Raw genomic sequence first — 17,715 nt, 5'->3', positions numbered from 1 at the left:
TGTAGAGATAGAACATACAGACACAAAATTAGAAACCTTGATGAACTATATACAAAATGAACAAAACTATGTAGCTGCCTGCAAATCAACGTACAAAATACAGTTGGAATCCCCGAAGCCTGCTTTGCACACCCTTGGTATTGGTATTTCCGCAAAGCTAGCCACTAGCCCACCCTCAGCTATAAAGCTAGCCACTCTTCTTCCAGAAAGCTGCCCATTACTCTGCCTTCATCATTAATTTCTGCTACACCACGGAATAATTTACTATGTACAACATCACATCTGTGGATCTCTCGCATTTCTACATAAAGAAGGAGTTTGCTGCTTCTCATTATGGTATTCTAAGAACACAATAATGGATAGTTATATCTTAGTTCTAATTTTTCTGTGGGCCTTTGGGGCTCTGGTGAAAGGTGCTGCTGGGAGCCCTCTGGGGCACCTTTTGGATGCATCTATTCCACAGTTCAGTGTGTGTCTCATATGAGGACTGCGAAGTACTCACATTCTCCAATAAGAGCAAAAACAAACAAAAAATCACTAGCTCTTCAAACTGGTTAACATTTGCACTTTTGTTCCTGACAAGCTCTTGCTATGTTGCCCCAGCTGGACGGAGACAACTCTCCTACCTAACCCTCTATGGCCAGTTTAGGTGATGCTCAACAGTAGGGAAGGAGAACCCAGTTGCTGTGCACCTTCCAACCCCTGCGGCTGATGCTGGACTGTTTGCTGTTTGTTGGTTTAGCAAGCAACCACTCTACCACGTGGAAAGTAACAGCTCCTTGAAGACTGCATTCCATGGTTGGTTGAGTAACAGTTTGGGACAATGTCTCATGTGCTTGTCAGCTGTTTGGGTCTCCTCTTTTGTCATGTATCCATCTGTCTATTTTTCTCCAATCTCTTGCTGAGTTGTATGCCCTCTTCACACTGATCTGTAGGAGTTCTTTATGTAATCTGGGACCTCATTATTTATTGGCCAATGTGTTTTGAGAAAATTTTCTTCCAGTCTGTGACTTGACTCCTCACACTTTTTTTTTTCAGTAGAACAGATTTATTGCATTTAAATCAATGTAAAACAGTAAATATCACAGGAAGTGTCATTTGCATCTAAAAAATAAAATGAATTACAATAAGCAAAGAAAGACAAGAACAATAAAATATCCAAATCAATCCCCAAGGCAAAAAATACAAAAAAATATTAAGGCCAACGAGTGTTAGTAAACTACAGATAATAAATAGTAGATAGGATGAGTTGAGCATCTTAGTCAAGTCTGATTCCAGAGCATCCTAGTGTCAATCACAACTACCCCCTTGGAGTAAAAACTTTAAATGTGCTATATCTCCCTGGTCAAATAAGACCATGAGTTGATGCCAAGCCCACTCCATAAATACAACCACATACACTGTAAATATATAGAGTGCTCTGTGTTGAATTTGATTCTGGACTCCTCACACTCTTAATAGCTGACTTCAATCAAGAGACTCTCTTAATTTTTATGTTCTCTAACTTATCATTTTCTTATGGTTAATGCCTTTTGTTGTTTGTATAAGAAATTGTTCCTAACTTCAGGGTCATGACACGTTCAATAGTTATCGCCTAGAAGCCTTGGTGCTTCACCTTTATGGCCATGTTCCATCTTAATCTGCTTGTGGTGGTTTGAACTTGCGTGGCCTCTCGGGAGTGGTAATGTTAAGAGTGGCTTTGTTGGAAGAAGTGTGTCACTGTGGGGGCGGGCTTTGGAGGGTTCCTCCTAAGCTCAGGCTCCTCCCATTGCAGAAGAGGCCCTCCTCCTAGATGCCTGGAAGATATTCTTCTCCTGACTGCCTTTGGATCAAGATGTAGAACTTTCAGCTCCTTCTCCAGCACCATGCCTAAAATGCTGCCAGGCTTCCTATTGCGATGATAATGGACTCTCTGACTCTAAGCCAGCCTCAATGAAATGCTTGCCTTTACGTGACCTACCTTGGTCATGGTGCCTCATAGCAATGGGAACCCTAACGAAGACACTGCTGTTCCAGTTTACTGTTCACTAGAAGTCAAGGTTCAAGTTTTTTCCAGATGAGCAACCAAGTCATCTAATTCCACTGCTTAATAGTTTCTTCCCTCTATTATACCTAGTGCTCATATGGTTAGGTGAGTTTCTAGATGATTCTACTCCACTTATGTGGTTAAATGATTGCACATTTAACAGGAAATTATCAATCAAAAATAAAAGTGGTTGGCACTAGGGTACAGTAGACATATTGTGGAGGGTGTCTCCTGAATTTGTTTTTAAAAAACCTGTAGAATTATTTAACTTTCTAAGATAATGCACATTTAATTTTTGTAAAATCTCAGTGCCACTTTTTTTACGGAGGTAACCACTGCTTTGAACAAACTCTCGATTTTCAGACTCACATTTCCAATTCTGTGGGTTTGTCACCTGAAAAATCGGTGACTTTGTGAGCTGTCATAGACTATGGGTACGAAAATCCTTGTAAACTAACTACAGCTATTTAGTAACTTACAGCCCCAAACTTGTGAATTTTCAACATGAATTGGTTGAGAATCATGTCCAAGTCTAGATGTGACTGGTAAAGCACTGTTGGGGAATTTCTGGTCCTGTTCCTGTGGCCCACCCCAACACTCACCCGGAGGTGGTGACTAAATCTTTGAGGCTTCTGAGTCTTTGCTGAATCACGTGCCAGTTGTGTGGCCTCTGGCTCTTTCCCAAACCTTTGTGACTCTCAGCCATACAACTGAAGCTTCTCTCTTGAGAAAGCTGGGGCCTTTCCGTGGGGTCTGTAGCTAAGGAATTAAGGCTCCTGCTAGCAGGTAGGCTGTTGCCTGCACCCAGGGCCTAGGGGAAGTTGGCAGAGCCCTGGAGGCCCGGAGCATCTGCGGTCACTATGACAACCTCAGACGCCTTGCGTTCCAGAGCAGCCGGTGGCGGAGTTGAGAGGCCTGGTAGCCCAGGGCCGTGGAGACCCCGGTGGCATGAGGCGGCAGGAGGCGCTGGTGGTGACGGCAGGGACAGCCTCGGAGGCGGGCCGCGAAGGGGAGCAGCCTAGGTCGGCAGGGCTGGGGTGCCGCGCCCGTGCTGAGCCTGGTGGCCCCCAAGAGTCTCGCCAACAATGTGAGTTCAGCTTCAAACCTTGGCAGTAGTGGGATCAGTGACAACAAGGCGGGGGTGGGGAGACCCCAAAGTGGAACTAGCTGGAGTACTTAAGGTTTCTGGGGGAGAATTGGAAAGCTGCTGTTTGCAGGTAAGAATACTAACAGAAAGCTACTGTGACAGCAGGGACAGACATGGAGGGATGGGGAGCAGCTTAGGCCCTCAGGATCTCCTCGGGCCAACGCCTATGTAGGAGACTATCTTCCCTTCACCAAGGATTCCTGAGCCCAAGGGCTGGATATCATCCTCAACTGAGTTGAGTTGGTCGATAACAGCACTGCTTTTTAAAGGAACCATGAATACATTAACCCAGAGGAATGTATATAATGGTGTTGAGGATAGAGCTTGGTGGTATACCACTTGTCTAGGACCTCCAGGACCTGGGTTCACTCCCTTCTACTTGTCTGAGAAGCAGGGTAAGAACCACTCACCCATCACAAGGCATCCTTCATTTCCCAGATCAGAAAACCAAGAGCAGGGGAAAGGAGATGAAGTCAGCCAGGGCTGGCAAAATACTTAAAACCCTTCAACAATCATCTCCAGCAGTCCAAACCCCCAAATCACTACCTGGGTTAGAATTTCACATGCAATCTTTCTTATGTCCTCTGCCCATGGAATATGCAAGCAATATTCAAATCAGTAAAGACTGTCTTGAGGCAGTTGTAACTATATTTCTAACAGGGTTGCAGCGTCCTGTACCTGATCCTTTAGCAGCTGGTGAGGGACGATGGATGAAAACACAGGGCCAAGGAGGAATGCAAACAGCTTCCAGGGCTGCTCAGAGCCTCCTTGATTGCCTCTCTGGGGACTAGCAGGAGCATCTGGCAGCTCCCTCTGCTTGGGCACTCTAGGGCAGCATTTGTGCTCTTCTCTCTCTCTCTCTCTCTCTCTCTCTCTCTCTCTCTCTCTCTCTCTCTCTCTCTCTCTCTGTGTGTGTGTGTGTGTGGTGTGTGCACATGTATGAAGGCCAGAGGACAACCCCAGCTCTCTTTTCTCAGGTTTCTTTTAAGTTTCACTGAGAAAATATGTACCACTGATCTTGAAGGATAGACTAGATAGATCTTGCAGGATAGGCTAGACTGGCTGGATGACTGGCTGGCTGGCCTGGGAGCTCCAGGGAGCAATCTGCTACCACACCAGGCTTTTCTTATTATAATTACCCCACAGGCAACTGTGAAATAAAGAAACACAGGTAAAATGGTCAGGTGCATTATAAAAATCAGCACCAATTGCTGTTAGAAGTCAAGAAGCCTGGCAACCCTTATTGTAAAATAAACCCCAGAGCGGCACAGTTCTCAGCAGTTCTGGGCTTTGTCCTGCGCACAACTGCCTGCTGACCAACACTTAAACTTAGCGCATAAGCAAGGGTATAGTATTTGCATTTCCTTTCCTCTTTTCTCTGTCTCCAGTCCCCCTCCCTCCTTCCCTAGCTCTTTCCTAACAGAGGACTTTCCCCTCTCTAGCTTTTTGTCATTCTCACAAATCTCCTTCAGCAGTTTCCTCTGTGAACTCTCTTGTTGCCAACCTGCAGTCTGTCAAGAGACCTGCGCTTTGAGCAGGCAGCTCTTCTCTGTGATCCATGTTATTTCTGCGATTCTACAGAGAAAGCCTAAAGCAGTTAGGTTCAAGCAGTGTTGGTTCCTGCTCACTTGACCAACCTAGGAAACAAGAACGAGAACCTCAAAGTGCCTGGTTGTGTCTTTTCTGAGTCTGGAGACATATCTGAGTCCTTACCATCTGAAGTGGACCGGGGTCGAGTCCTGTTTGAGCCAGTTTGTAGTCAGGACAAGTACACTCATGCTACCTGTTGGCTAACCTGGAATAAGAGGAGATGTCTGCCATGTCTTTGTGAGAGTAACATCAAATCTCAAATATGTAACAAATTTCCTTGCATTCTCTCTGGGGGTGAATTGTGACAGGAGCCCCTTGTTCTCTAGTGCTGACAGACATACCCACCTGCAGTAGTGTGGTATCCAAGCATCTGCTTTCCATCTCTTATACCACTCTCCATTCAGCATCCAATCACTGAGACAGAAAGACTTCTGCCTTTATGAATTGATGGTGGTTTTAAAAAGACAGATACTAAATCCTCAGTTACACAATAATTGGATGCAGATATGCAAATGAAGGGACAATAAATGAAACAAAAGAGGAAAGAAAGGTTACAAGGCAAAAAGGACAGTTGTAGAGGTGCTTCCCTAGGGAACTGATACTCAATAAAGCTGGCACTTATAATTTGAGTGGCAGTTACTTAGGCAGAAGCTCAGAGAGAGACTGGGCATGCAAAGGTGAGATTAGAGGGGAGGGAGGGCCAGGGTGGAAGACTGAGCATGGAGAAGCATATAGGGAGGTGAATCTGAAGATTTGGCCCAGGCCAGGAAGCACACAGCTTCTTCTGCCCTCTTACTGTTCTGTTCTCTGGGAAGAATAGAAAGGTACTGAGAACAAACATCAGCCCTGGGCTGGAGCAACAAGGAGAGACGGGGCCATCCTCACAGGCTGGGAAAAGGTCCTAAGTCTTCCAGTGTGTGTGTGTGCGCGAGTGTCCATGGATCTGTGTGTGTTCACGTGCGCTTGTATGTGGGTGGCCACAGAGGCCAGAAGAGGCTTTGGATTTCCTAGAGCTGGAGTTCCGGGCTGCTGCAAGCCACCCTGTAGGTGCTAGAAACAGAATGCCAGTACTCTGAAGGAGTAGCAAGCGTTCTTAATTGATGAGTCAACAGTTGGAATCTTTAAAAGTGAACTCTAAAGATGCTGAGATGAGGCTGGCGAGACTGGCCTAAAGCACTTGTTGTGCAAGCAGAGAAGCTGAGTTCAAACCCAGCTAGACACAGTAGCATCCACCTGTAGTTCCGTGCACCAGTGGTGAGATGGGAGGCTAGTGCATGAGAGTTCCTGAACGTTTTCAGAACACGCAGCCTGGCAATATGCAATGGCAAACAACAAAGGAGTGGAAGATGGATGAGGACTGAACCTGAGTGTTCTCTCCTCTCCCCAGGCTCACTGGAGCATATGCATCACACACACACACACACACACACACACACACACACACACACACTGCATTCTACATCTGGACTGCAAGAACCAGGTACAGGTCTGTTTTACCTTTTACTTTGTCCTCATCCCTAAGCCAAACGTCAGGGACAGAGTCGGTCTTTAACCAGAATTCATTGCTGGGCACAGTGATGCACACCTGCAATCTCAGCAGGTTCTCCAGCTGCCTGGGAGACACAGGAAAACCTTGCCACAAAATAAAGAAAAGCACAAGCCCTGAACCCTCCTGTTGATAAGCAAAACTTCACCAAGGCAACGAGAACGTTTCATATATTTCTTCACCATACTTAAAGAGAATCCCGAAGCTTACCTCACACACTCAGGAATTACAGGAAAGGATGACTCCTCCAAATCAGAAGTTGTGATGAGAGAGATAATCACAAGATAGAGCCTGTGGGCAAGCAGACTTTTGGTTCTAAGGAAAGACATACCATTTTTAAAATTTATTTATTTATTTTTTTTTATTTATTTATTTTTTATTTATTTAATGTATATGACTACACCATTGCTATCTTCAGACACACCAGAAGAGGGTGTCAGATCTCATTAGAGATGGTTGTGAGCCACTATGTGGTTTCTGGGAGTTGAACTCAGGACGTCTGGAAGAGCAGTCAGTGCTCTTAAGCACTGAACCATCACTCCAACCATGACATACCATTAATATATATATATATATATATATATATATACAGTTTTCATATATGAATGATGGCTGGAAGGCAGAGTTGGTGATAAATCCATTGTCAATGTCTTTACAGGGAAGACATTTCTATACTGTGAGCCACATAAGAGAATCAAGGAGGTTTTGGAAGAAGAACTTTCTATCAAGAGGGATGAATGCCATGTGAAAAGCCCACCTACAGGTAATCTTGCCTCAAGGAAGTACGTTTGCTAAATGAATATGAAATTGTCTGTTTGATGACAGGCTGGTTATTTTACTTGTAATGAAACAATAGCCACCAAAAGAAGTAAGTCCTGGGATACTTACTTCTGTTTAATCGTAAGTAGGACACTTTCACATGCTTGGGACACACAGTAACATCTTCAGACTCATCTATGTAGATTTGCTCAATGTCAGGGGTTCCCACATGGTACATTGTACCTGGATGCCTAGATTGCCAAGTTCCCAGGTGACTGGTGCTCCTTATGCAGAGCCCTTCCCTGGTAACTACTGTCACAGCAGAATTCAAATCACTAAACCACGTCAGATCACCCAAAGACCTCATTTCAGCAAAACAGGGCACACGAGTGATACAACTGGGTACAGACAGCTCTCAAGATGGATGACGCGATGCCTGTACTCAGATGTAGGTCTGGGATGACTGGCCCCATGTGCCCCTGATTCCTTTCAGCAATTGATCACTGGGAGAATATTTATAATCAGGTTTTTATTAGAATGTTTATGGGGTCTTGAATTTTCTAGGAGAAACAAGCAGGTCAGCAGGATGGCTCCTGGCTAAGATGCCACTGTGAAAGAAAGCCCACTCACCTGAGTTTAGACCCTAGAACCCTAGGAGTCCTAAGTCTCCTTCGTGCTGCTGTGTACAGCACCCTGAACCAAGCAACTTCAGCGGAGAAGGCTTATGTGAGTCACAGTTCCAGGTCACACTTCATCATGGCAGGATGTCAAGGCAGGAACATGAAACTGTTAGACAAGCTAGTCTGGGGCAGAGAGAGAAAATGCAACTCCATGGCTCAGCTTGCCCTCAGAGAAAATGCAACCTCATGGCTCAGCTTGCCCTCTGTACACTAATTCAGTCTAGGACCCCAAGCCCAGGGGCAGTGCTGCCCAATCTGCTGGGTTCTTTGCATATCAATTAGCATAATCAAGGCTATCCACACCAACACGACCCTAGGTCAACCTGATTTTGACAATCCCTCATTGAGACTCTTCCTGTGTGATTCTAGGTTGTGTAGACCTGACAGTTGAGCTAATCACCACATCCTATAAACGCAGAAAGAGAGAAGCAACTCCACAAGGATGTCCTGTGTTCTTCACATGCATGCTACAACACACACACACACACACACACACACACACACACACACCTCATGCACATATGCAATACTAATGAAAAGTAAAATAAGTGAGAGAGCCTGAGTACAGTGTTCAGAGAACTGGCAATTGGAGAGGACTGTTCTGGGAAGGTGGGATCTGATGAGAGATGCTGACAACCTCAAGGTGTCATCCAGAATCTAGTCCCCTTCACATTTCTAATCAGCCATGGGTACTTGCTTTGAGGTCTTACTATATCATCAATGGCATGCAGCATCTTCAAGAAAAGCTTTAAGTCTACTCAACATGCTGTGAGTAGATGTAGAAAGGCCTATGTATAATATGGTTTTGGTGGTTAAGCAACTTTTGTCAAAGTTATTATAATAGTTTAGATTTAGCTTGTTTCGAAGGACCACATAGGAACTAAATAATGTATTTGCCATTCTCTGAGGAGGAAATGTGTGTTGTATAATTCTTGCTGAGTGCATTTTAATGTGAGACAGCCTAAGAGAATAGGAAAGAAACATTTGTTTTTGTAAATATTTTTATTCACTTAGCATGAAGCTACCAGGGGCTGCATTTTATGGTATCCACCAGAGGGCGCACAAAGGCACTATTTCACCTAGAAAAGTCTCAGAGTAGGAATTGGTATAAAGTCGTGCTTTAAAGGGGTCCTCCAGCATAGGGACCTAGTACCCAGGGAGAGCGATGGATTCTTGCCCACTGCAGTGCGGACAGCCCCTAACTAGCCATTGATCTTCATGCAGGCAACCCCTAACTGGCCATTGACCTTCTAGTAGGGTGTGCAGAAAACCTGATGACCGCTGGAGCTTTTCCTCCAGAGGACACACATTGTCACACACAGCCCAGACTCCACATGCAGCATTCAAGTGCTATAGCTTCTATCTATAGATGCTAAGAGTGAGTGCACATGGAGGGGTTACTTGCGTGTCATTCATCTTTTGTTCCTCTCTCTTCCCTGTTGTAAGTACACTTTGGTCCCCCAAACCAAAAAGTTTGTTTGAAGGCCAAAACCTGTGATTTCCCCACCATATCCATGCCCTCAGTGGGACCCGGCATGGGTCCCACTCCTTTTTTCCGTTCTCAAGGCCTCAATATGGCCCAAATACCATCAGTTTCCATTCCCCTGGCTCAGCTCCTATCTTTCTACCACCCTTTTCTCCCTTACTTCTCTACCTCTACTTGGCCTCAAAAATATGGATAACTCACCCCACCCCCTTGTTTGAGTTAGGGTCTCTATATGTAGCCTAGGCTGGCCTCAAACTCATAGAGATCTACGTGCCTTTGCCACCCAAATGCTGGGATTAAAGCATGTACGACTACATTCAGCATCCTGGTCCTTTTCTCCAGACGCCCTCGAATGATAACCACTCCAAAATGTAGCTTTTGTTTTCCCTCCTCCAACCTTGGAGCCTACTTGACTTTCCAACTGGATGTCTGGTTGCATTGGCCGTATAGCGGTGAGCATAGCTGCCTTCCAAATGGATGTCTGATCAACACCCCCTCCCCAAGGTTAATACATCCTAAAGAGAGCTCTAATTCTGTACCCAGATTATTTTTTACCCATTCTTCAAGGGTCTTCCACATCAAGAAGTAGCACACACTCCACTTACTTGATTAGAGCAACATTTAGAAGTCAAGCCCGTAAGCTCCACTTCAGACCACAGCGAAACTTGCTGACTCCACGTGTGGATGAGCCCTAAGTTTCCCCAGTTGACCTCCTCCATCCCTCTCCTCTCCCGAGAGCAGCTGGGCTGGCAGCTGCTTCCACTGTGGTCTCCTAAGTGCTCTCTACACAGAAACCAGAATGGTCTATAGGACTAATCAGGTCACCTCCATGCTCAAACATCTACAGTGTCTTTTTTATTGCTTTAAATTAAATTCCATCACTTGAGAGGTAGAGGCAGGAAGACCAGGAGTTGAAGGTCATTCTTGGCTCTATCATAAGTTCAAGGCTAGCCTGAACTACAGCAAGAAAGGAAGACCGCAACCAGAGTTGGCCTTCACAACATTTTCATATCCAATGCAATGTGGCAGATGTGCAGAGCCCTGCTCTAGATTGCAAACTGCTTTCTACCTGCTAGATCTTCTAGGGCAAATATTTATGGTCACCTGCCTTTGAGAACCCGAGAGGAGCCTTTTATCTCTTTCGAGAGGACAGCGGAGGAGACTGGCTTGAATGGGAGGGGAAGATTTAGGTTAGATTCAAAGAACGGCTTTGATTTCGTAAGATCTTGACAGAAAGAGACTGTGAAGTCTATCCTTAAGGACCTAGAAAGAGGCTGACTCTCATCTTGATAGGTAGCATCAGCCACTCTCCTCCCAGTCGGTTCCAGAGAGGCTAGGGTAGCACTCAGCTTGGCTAGCCAAGGGCTGCACCTCTGCAGAGAGACTCTGAGGAGTTCACCCTTTGACCGTGAAATCACTGTCCTTTTGAAAACAACAGCAACCATTTGTTAAACACAAAGCACTCTATATGCATCCCATTCACATCCAAGAAGAATCCTCAAGATGGTATTATTATCCCCATTTCAAATGTAAGGAAACAAAGCCAGTGCGTTAATAAAACTTGTCCAGTCTCTTTCAGTTGATGGTGGAAGGGCTGGGACTGAAGCCCCACCTCTACTCTGAGCCCAGAGACTGTGTTCCCTCTGGGCATTTGCTTTCTGTGGAGTCTTTTAGGGAGTTACCAAGTGTCATGAAAGCATTGGTGAGACTGCTGCTGGCTCTCAGGAGAATATTCAGCAATAAGATGCTCACATGTGTTCAGAACCATATAACAAGTAACAGCAGCTGACCTGAGTTCACTAACTCAGTCAGCATGGACCGTGCTTTTCCTTGTGGGTAAATTTGTCTTAGTCAGCGTTGCTATTCCTGTGGTGAACCCCATTGAACAAAGCAACTGGGGGAGGAGAGGGTTTATTTCAGCTTATAACTCAAGGGCCACACTTTATCCCTAAAAGTAAAAGTCAAGGCAGGAGGTGATGCAGAGGCTGTGGAGGGATGCTGGTTCCTGGCTTGCTCAGCATGCTTTCTTATATACCCCAGGGCTACCTGCTCAAGTTTGGTACCACCCACAGTGAGCTGTCCCCACCCCCCTGTTGTCATCAATCAAGAAAATGTCCTCTCCCCCAGGCTTGTCCACAGGCCAATCTAATGGTGACATTTTTCTCAGTTGAGGGTCCTCTTTGAAAATGAGTAGCTTGTGTCAGATTGACATAATAATAGCCAGCACAGAAGTTAAAGCAATAGCTAAGCAGATGGTTTTAGGATATGTTGGGATTCAAAGTATTAGCAACACTTAGACATGTGCTGCTGTGTAGGCACCCTTCTCAGGACTCGAGACCTGCCATCTGCAGATCATGGTGCAGACACCATTTTCCAGATGTTCAGCACTGTGACAATAGGGTACACTGAGTTTGTCATGGTGCGTTCCTGGGGACATTAAGCCACACCTGGCTCGTGGCTTTTGGGGGAGCCTAGAGTCTTCTGAATGTTTTTAAATCTATGAAAATATCCCCACTTAATGAAGGAATTGAATAAAAATCAGGTATGGAAAACTGAACAATATATAGAGTTTGTCTTATTTACTCTTGATCCTTTGTTTTGCAATATATGTTACCATAATGACCTTTTGTGTCTTTGCGGAGACTCAAACATAAGAAGAGCACACAGTAGTTTAATTCTATTGCTGAATGCATGAAGTGTATCAAAGATTAAATAGATGGCAAACACCTCGTGTGGCTTGATGAATTGGTCAAATATATTCTACCCAATTAATTGGAAGCACAATCACTCAGGAAAATCCCTTTGAAGTACTTTTTGCTTGAAGAATACACTACTCACTATCACTGTCTTGCTCCTAACACATTCACAGTGGCCCTGGATGGAATCTGGAGCATTCGAAGGAATCTCCCCGTGGGAGGCACCATATCAGGACAGCAGAGCAGAAACAGCTCACTCCCACAAGCCAAGTACTACTCAAGGCACGGAGGACTGAGAAGTAAGACCCCTGGACCCCGGACCCCACAGCTGGCTTGAGTGGGTTCCACAGCTTACAAACAAGTGGCAAACCCTTAAGCTCCTCAGCCCGAGGCCAACCTTTCCTGCTTTGCTTCTGTCTGGTCGCATTTTACATATCCACTGTCTGTCATCCTGGGACTCAAACAGTTCAGCTAAGGAGCACACCTCCACAGCCATCAGAGAAGTTCATACCTAGACTTACATGTCTGACTCTACTTTGTACTCACAAGTGTTTCTTGCACACAGCCATCCTCTAGGGGAAGGATTCTTTCTTCTAAAGGGAGGTGAGGGAATTAAGGAAGGACTCAGCAAGTCTCTTGCCTAGATCCTTTAGTGTCCCCTTAGTCTAAGTACATGAGCCGTCTGTATAGTGTACTTGTCAAAAGCATAAACTTAGAAGCATTCCTCATTCCTTCCTGTCTCAATATCTGTAACAAATCTTTCGCAAGATATGGGAAGGAGACAGAAGTCTTGACCAAAGAGCGATGTACAGATACTGTAGGGACATAGAGCAGGTACATGAGTCATGAATATCACTCTACAACTGGGAGGTGACCCTGAGTGCAAAAGAGCAGCACACAGAAGCCAAGCAAGCTCTCTCTCTCTCTCTCTCTCTCTCTCTCTCTCTCTCTGTATCTGTTTCTCTCCTTCCTTTTTAAAGACATTTTTGTTATGTGTGTATGCATTTGCTAAGTGCCCACAGAGATCAGAGGTCAGAGGTCAGAAACAGGATTAGATCTTTTGGAGCTAGAGTTAAAGGCATCTTATGTTATTGATGCTGGGATCCAGATTTTTGGTCCTCTGATAGAGCAGTTCATGTTCTCAATCACCGAGTCAACCCCAACCTGTGCACTCTTAACCAGGATATGAACCACGTCAGCAAATTCTATAAACACTACTTGTTTCAGATTCTTAACATATTATTCTGTTTAAGAATTACACCTGCCATAAGGAATAGGCACAATCCATTTCTCAGATGCGGACACTGAGGCTCAGAGAGGCTGAAGCGTTTACCCAGTGTCACTTAGCTATTGAGGGAAGCGCTGTGAGCCTAGGCAGCACATCCCTGAGCCTATGCCTTCATCTATGAGGTGCTCTGGTGCCCAGAGACCAGAGAGTGGGGATGTAGTGCCCGTAAGTGACAAGGGGGTACAGCCCAAGTGGACTACAAAAGAGGAGGCTGGGGATGGGTGAGATACGGATGACTGAGACACAAGATTAAAGGACAGAACTGAAGGGGGCTCAGCCGTGAGCATGGATTGGCAATAATAAAGCAGTTGCCATGGTTTTACCGCTTGCGAGGTGGGACAGCAAGCATTTCACAGAGTTGTATAGGCCACATGACCAAACACTGAAGATGATGAGCTTCATCTTCCAGGTGACAGGAAGGACATTATGATCTATGGTCTGAGGTGTAGTGGAAATTTACCAGCATCTGCCCATCTGGCTTCCAAGACTGTGCATAGCCACTGGCCTTCCTGATAGAGATTCTGGTCACTGAACAACAGGATAGAGCCAATTAAATAGGTTGTGGTTAACCAGGCACAAATGCCAGGGCTGTGTGAGGCAGGCAACATTAGAATGAGAGAGAGAGAGAGAGAGAGAGAGAGAGAGAGAGAGAGAGAGAGAGAGAGAGAGAGAGAGAAGAGAAAGAAGAGAAGAGGAAGAGGAGGGGAGGGGAGGAAGAGGAGAGGAGGAGGGGAGAGAGAGAGGGGGAGGAGAGGAGGGAAGAGAAGAGAAAGAAAGAGAAAGAGAAAGAAGGAGAAGGAGGAGGAGGAGGAGGGGAGGGGAGGGGAGGGGAATCATAACATGCATATGTTTTATATGTATCCTGGACTCTGTCACACTTTTGAAGTTTTCTGTGTTTCCAAGAATTCCAGTCCTCCCTCCCTCCCTTTCTCCCTCCCTCTCTCTCCTCTGTCTGTCTGTCTGTCTCTGTACACACATGTGTGATCAAGATAGTGTGCCTCTCCCGAGTGTAGAGTCGTGGCTATTAGGTGGGTTCTCACGCCTGATTTAGAGACTGCACAATATCCACTGTCCTCATTGCATCACAAGCTTAACTCATTTGCTCTCACCACTTCCTTATTCTGCACCATGTTAACAAACCAGAAGAACAAATGGTCACTTAGCCAAATGGTCACTTAGCCCACTGTAAGCTCGATGGTGCCTGCAGAGTCCATGGGTTCCTTATGATGGACGGCTCAGACCCTGCTTCAGGCCAGGCTGGCTTCGAGGCTCTTCAGTGTGCTGCCATTGCCCAGAACCACACTCCAACAGTTGGGGCTTCGGGGTGGATCGGGGCTTCTGGGCCACATTCTGCCCTGCAGGTGAACTGCCATGAGAATGATGACTCTGACGTCAGATTGAAATGGGGTTAGGATTAAAGGTCATCTCCCCATAGAACACGTTTGTTGACATGTTCTTTTTCTCACTCTAGGATAAGACGGACACATCTTTCCACAGCAATGGAACTTCATTCACCTAATGTCTAAAGGCAGAAGAAACTCAGGCTTGTTTCTCAGTTAAGATACACGGGGGAGAGAAAAGGTTTTACCCTGTAATACCAATATGTACGTCAGTCCAAAGAAATGAAATACCAGTGAGAACATGTGCTAAGAAAATACACTTGTTTTTTAGTTTTCACAGTTGGGATGTATTAGGCTTCTGTTCAGCTTATTCTATTAAATGTATCAAACAAAAAATCACAGCTCTTCTGTTTCAAGTTAAACATTATAAAATTGAAACTTTACCTATAGTGTAATTGGATCACCCATTTCCTGTTCTGTACAGAGAGTGATTCAGATATGGGTGCCACAGAACAGAATGTACAGTACCTGTGGACTGGTGAGTGGATGACCAGCGAAAGAGCTTGGCTCAAAGACAATTATTTTTATATAGCTCAGCACAGCTCATTGTTCCTCTAGAATTTTCTTACTAAATGGTAAGGAGCCAGTGCTCACTAAATATGTCTGTCTGTCTGTATGTATGCATCTACATATCTATCTATGTATCTATCTGTCTGTCTGTCTATCTCTCTAATTCTAATTAGTTTAAAAAGAGGTTAACAAGGAGAGAAAAGCCCTTTCACCAATTTCATAGAAATATATACATACCATGTATATATTGGCTTAGCATTGAGAGTGCTTGCTGCTCTTACAGAGACTCTAACACTCACACAGTGGATCACAACTGTCTGTAATTCCAGGTCTAGGGAGTATGACAACCCTCCTCTGGCCTCTGCAGCCACTACAAGCATTTAGTATATAGCCATACATGCAAGCATAACATCTATATCCATAAAATATAAAAAAAACTTTAAAAAATTTAAAATGACATATAAAGAATGGCCGAGGTGTAACTTGGTAGGTAGAGTCCTTGTCTTGCATGCCTGAAGCCCTGGTTTGTGGTAAATTTTGGGTGTCCATCACGGAAGAGGTAGAGGCAGGAGGACCGCAGGAGGATCGCAGGAGGATCAGGAGTTCAAGGTCATCCTTCACTACATAATGAGTTTGAGGACAGTGTGAGCTACATGAGTTTATCCCAAACAACCACAAAAGAAATACAAAGGAAAATATTTTGTATTTGATCTTCCAGAGTCACAAACAGCACATTGATACATTTTATCCATTTTCTTTTATGCTTATTTTTCTTTACTTGTTTGACAGCATGCTCAATAGCAGTGGTTCTCAAACTGATCCCCTGGGGAGGTCAACAGCCCTGTCCCAGGGATTGCCTAACACCACAACAGCTGAACTGCATTAAAGGGCTGCAACGTTTAGGAAGGTGGAGAATCACTGCTGTATAGTTTGGACATTTATTATCCTACTTAATGAAACAATGCTTCCAATTCATTTATGTATCCTGAATAATTGCAAAAAAATTCATATAAAGTTAGTTCAGCCTTAAATTTTAGTACCTGGGGGACTAAGGCAGGAGGATTGCCAAATGTTTGAGGTTGGCTTAGGCTACATGGTGAGTTCTGTAGCTCAGCTACAGAGGGAAACCTCTTTTTTCTCCCAACCTCTTAAGACAACAGCAAATTGTATCTAATTTATTTGTGGAAGTCTGCTTGCTAGGTATTTGGACTTTTCTGATTTTTTAACCTCATGTCAGCTGTGGCATACTTGACAGAAGATTCTGTCTCCTTGTTTTCCAGTTTTGGGTGTTGTGTCCCCCCTCCCCTAAAGCATAAGCTCATCTAAGGCTGCCCAGCCCTCCGTTCTCAAACTCAGTCCTGCTGCTAATGGAATAAACTCAATAATGATTTGTTGACTGCTATGTCCTGTCCCTGCTTAAAAATACTCACCCAGTGAAACAGTCAGTGTCTTGAGGCAAGAGCCAAACTTTTCCAGACTTAATACAAAATTTTCCATGTAGTTAGATCACACCCTGAATGAGGCGAGGTGTGTGTGTGTGTGTGTGTGTGTGTGTGTGTGTGTGTGTGAGAGAGAGAGAGAGAGAGAGAGAGAGAGAGAGAGAGAGAGAGAGAGAGAGGAGAGGAGAGGAGAGGAGAGAGAAGGGCTGGGTGTATGTGTGTTTCTAGCTACTGTCATGTTCTGGAAGCCTTCCGTCACTGGTTACTTCAAAAACAGTCACTGTGAGTCAGAAGCTGAAACCCAAAGGCTGTCAGTCAAGACACAGCCAGATGGCTCAGAGTTAGGGTAAAGCCCTGACTAATCCTACAGATCTCAGGTTTGTAACCTACCATCTCTCTCCCTTTCTGTGCATGTGTACATACAGAGGAAAGACAGTCATAATACACAATATAGACTTCAGGTCACCCAGGAGCAACGGCGCACTCATCCTGCTTGGGTGCCCACTGACTTTATAAACATGCTCTAACTCAAGTACATGTGGGTTGAAGGGAACCCTGATGGGGGGGTGGGTTAGTAAGTCCTTATCATTGTTACCCAACACTAAGGAGGCACAGTGTGTAATATCATTTACCACCTTACAGTTTAAAGCATTTTGCATTATCTGAATACCTGCACAAATCCAATCAGTTAACTAATACTCCACGAAGTACAAAATTAATTGTTGGTAAGTATCCATTAGGCACAAGCTAGGGGCTGCCCTGTGTGACAGTAACATGTATATACAGTATCCATGGGTGTAAGTAAGGTTAGAATGCTTTCCCTTTTTATTAAGAATTTCATGGCACATTACATACTAGACAATATACATTAGAACTGCCCAGCAGGCTTAGGTGCTCAGAATACTTTTCTGTCGGTCAGGAAAACGCTTCTTCATCTATAGCTGCCAAGCCCTTTTCCGTCCATGGTGTGGTAGTTTTAATGAGAATGTCTCTGGTAGGTTCCTGTATTTGAGCGCTTGGTTCCCAGTTGGTGGCACTGTGTGGGAAGGCTTAGGCGCTGTGGCTTGTTGTAGAAGTATGTCACTGGAGGTGTTTTTGAGATGTTAAAGGTTCTTGCTATTTCCAGTTTGCTGTCTCTTGCACACTCG

At 44.9% G+C, this 17,715-nt stretch overlaps 1 protein-coding gene and 1 long non-coding RNA gene across 2 annotated transcripts; one reads left to right on the top strand and one right to left on the bottom strand.

Annotated features, from left to right (window-relative positions):
• Positions 1 to 1,025: 1,025 nt before the first annotated feature.
• Positions 1,026 to 2,956, bottom strand: LOC147001965 (uncharacterized). Its single transcript, XR_015048908.1, has 2 exons — positions 2,629 to 2,956; positions 1,026 to 1,104 (listed from the first exon to the last, which is right to left on the bottom strand). It is a non-coding gene; the product is annotated as an uncharacterized LOC147001965 (long non-coding RNA).
• Positions 2,896 to 16,498, top strand: CUNH11orf97 (chromosome unknown C11orf97 homolog). Its single transcript, XM_021173152.3, has 4 exons — positions 2,896 to 3,113; positions 6,968 to 7,072; positions 12,104 to 12,229; positions 14,690 to 16,498. Exons 1-4 carry the CDS (start codon positions 2,975 to 2,977, stop codon positions 14,692 to 14,694), a joined length of 375 nt encoding a protein of 124 aa, XP_021028811.1. The 5' UTR covers positions 2,896 to 2,974; the 3' UTR covers positions 14,695 to 16,498.
• The last annotated feature ends 1,217 nt before the right edge of the window (positions 16,499 to 17,715 follow it).

This window comes from Mus caroli, unplaced genomic scaffold (assembly GCF_978045245.1).
Source record: "Mus caroli unplaced genomic scaffold, Mus_caroli_1 scaffold_11, whole genome shotgun sequence".
In the NCBI taxonomy this organism is placed as follows: domain Eukaryota; kingdom Metazoa; phylum Chordata; class Mammalia; order Rodentia; family Muridae; genus Mus; species Mus caroli.
The sequence above is the reverse complement of the archived record's forward strand: the minus strand, read 5'-3'. Positions and strand labels throughout refer to the sequence as shown.

What these genes read in the sequence shown, in the direction of transcription:
- CUNH11orf97 (XM_021173152.3), top strand. Translation starts at nt 2,975, where the DNA reads ATGAGGCGGCAGGAGGCGCTGGTGGTGACGGCAGGGACAGCCTCGGAG. An exon ending in CCAAGAGTCTCGCCAACAAT is followed by an intron (nt 3,114 to 6,967) that starts GTGAGTTCAGCT and finishes ATGTCTTTACAG; the next exon opens with GGAAGACATTTCTATACTGT. An exon ending in TGTGAAAAGCCCACCTACAG is followed by an intron (nt 7,073 to 12,103) that starts GTAATCTTGCCT and finishes ACACATTCACAG; the next exon opens with TGGCCCTGGATGGAATCTGG.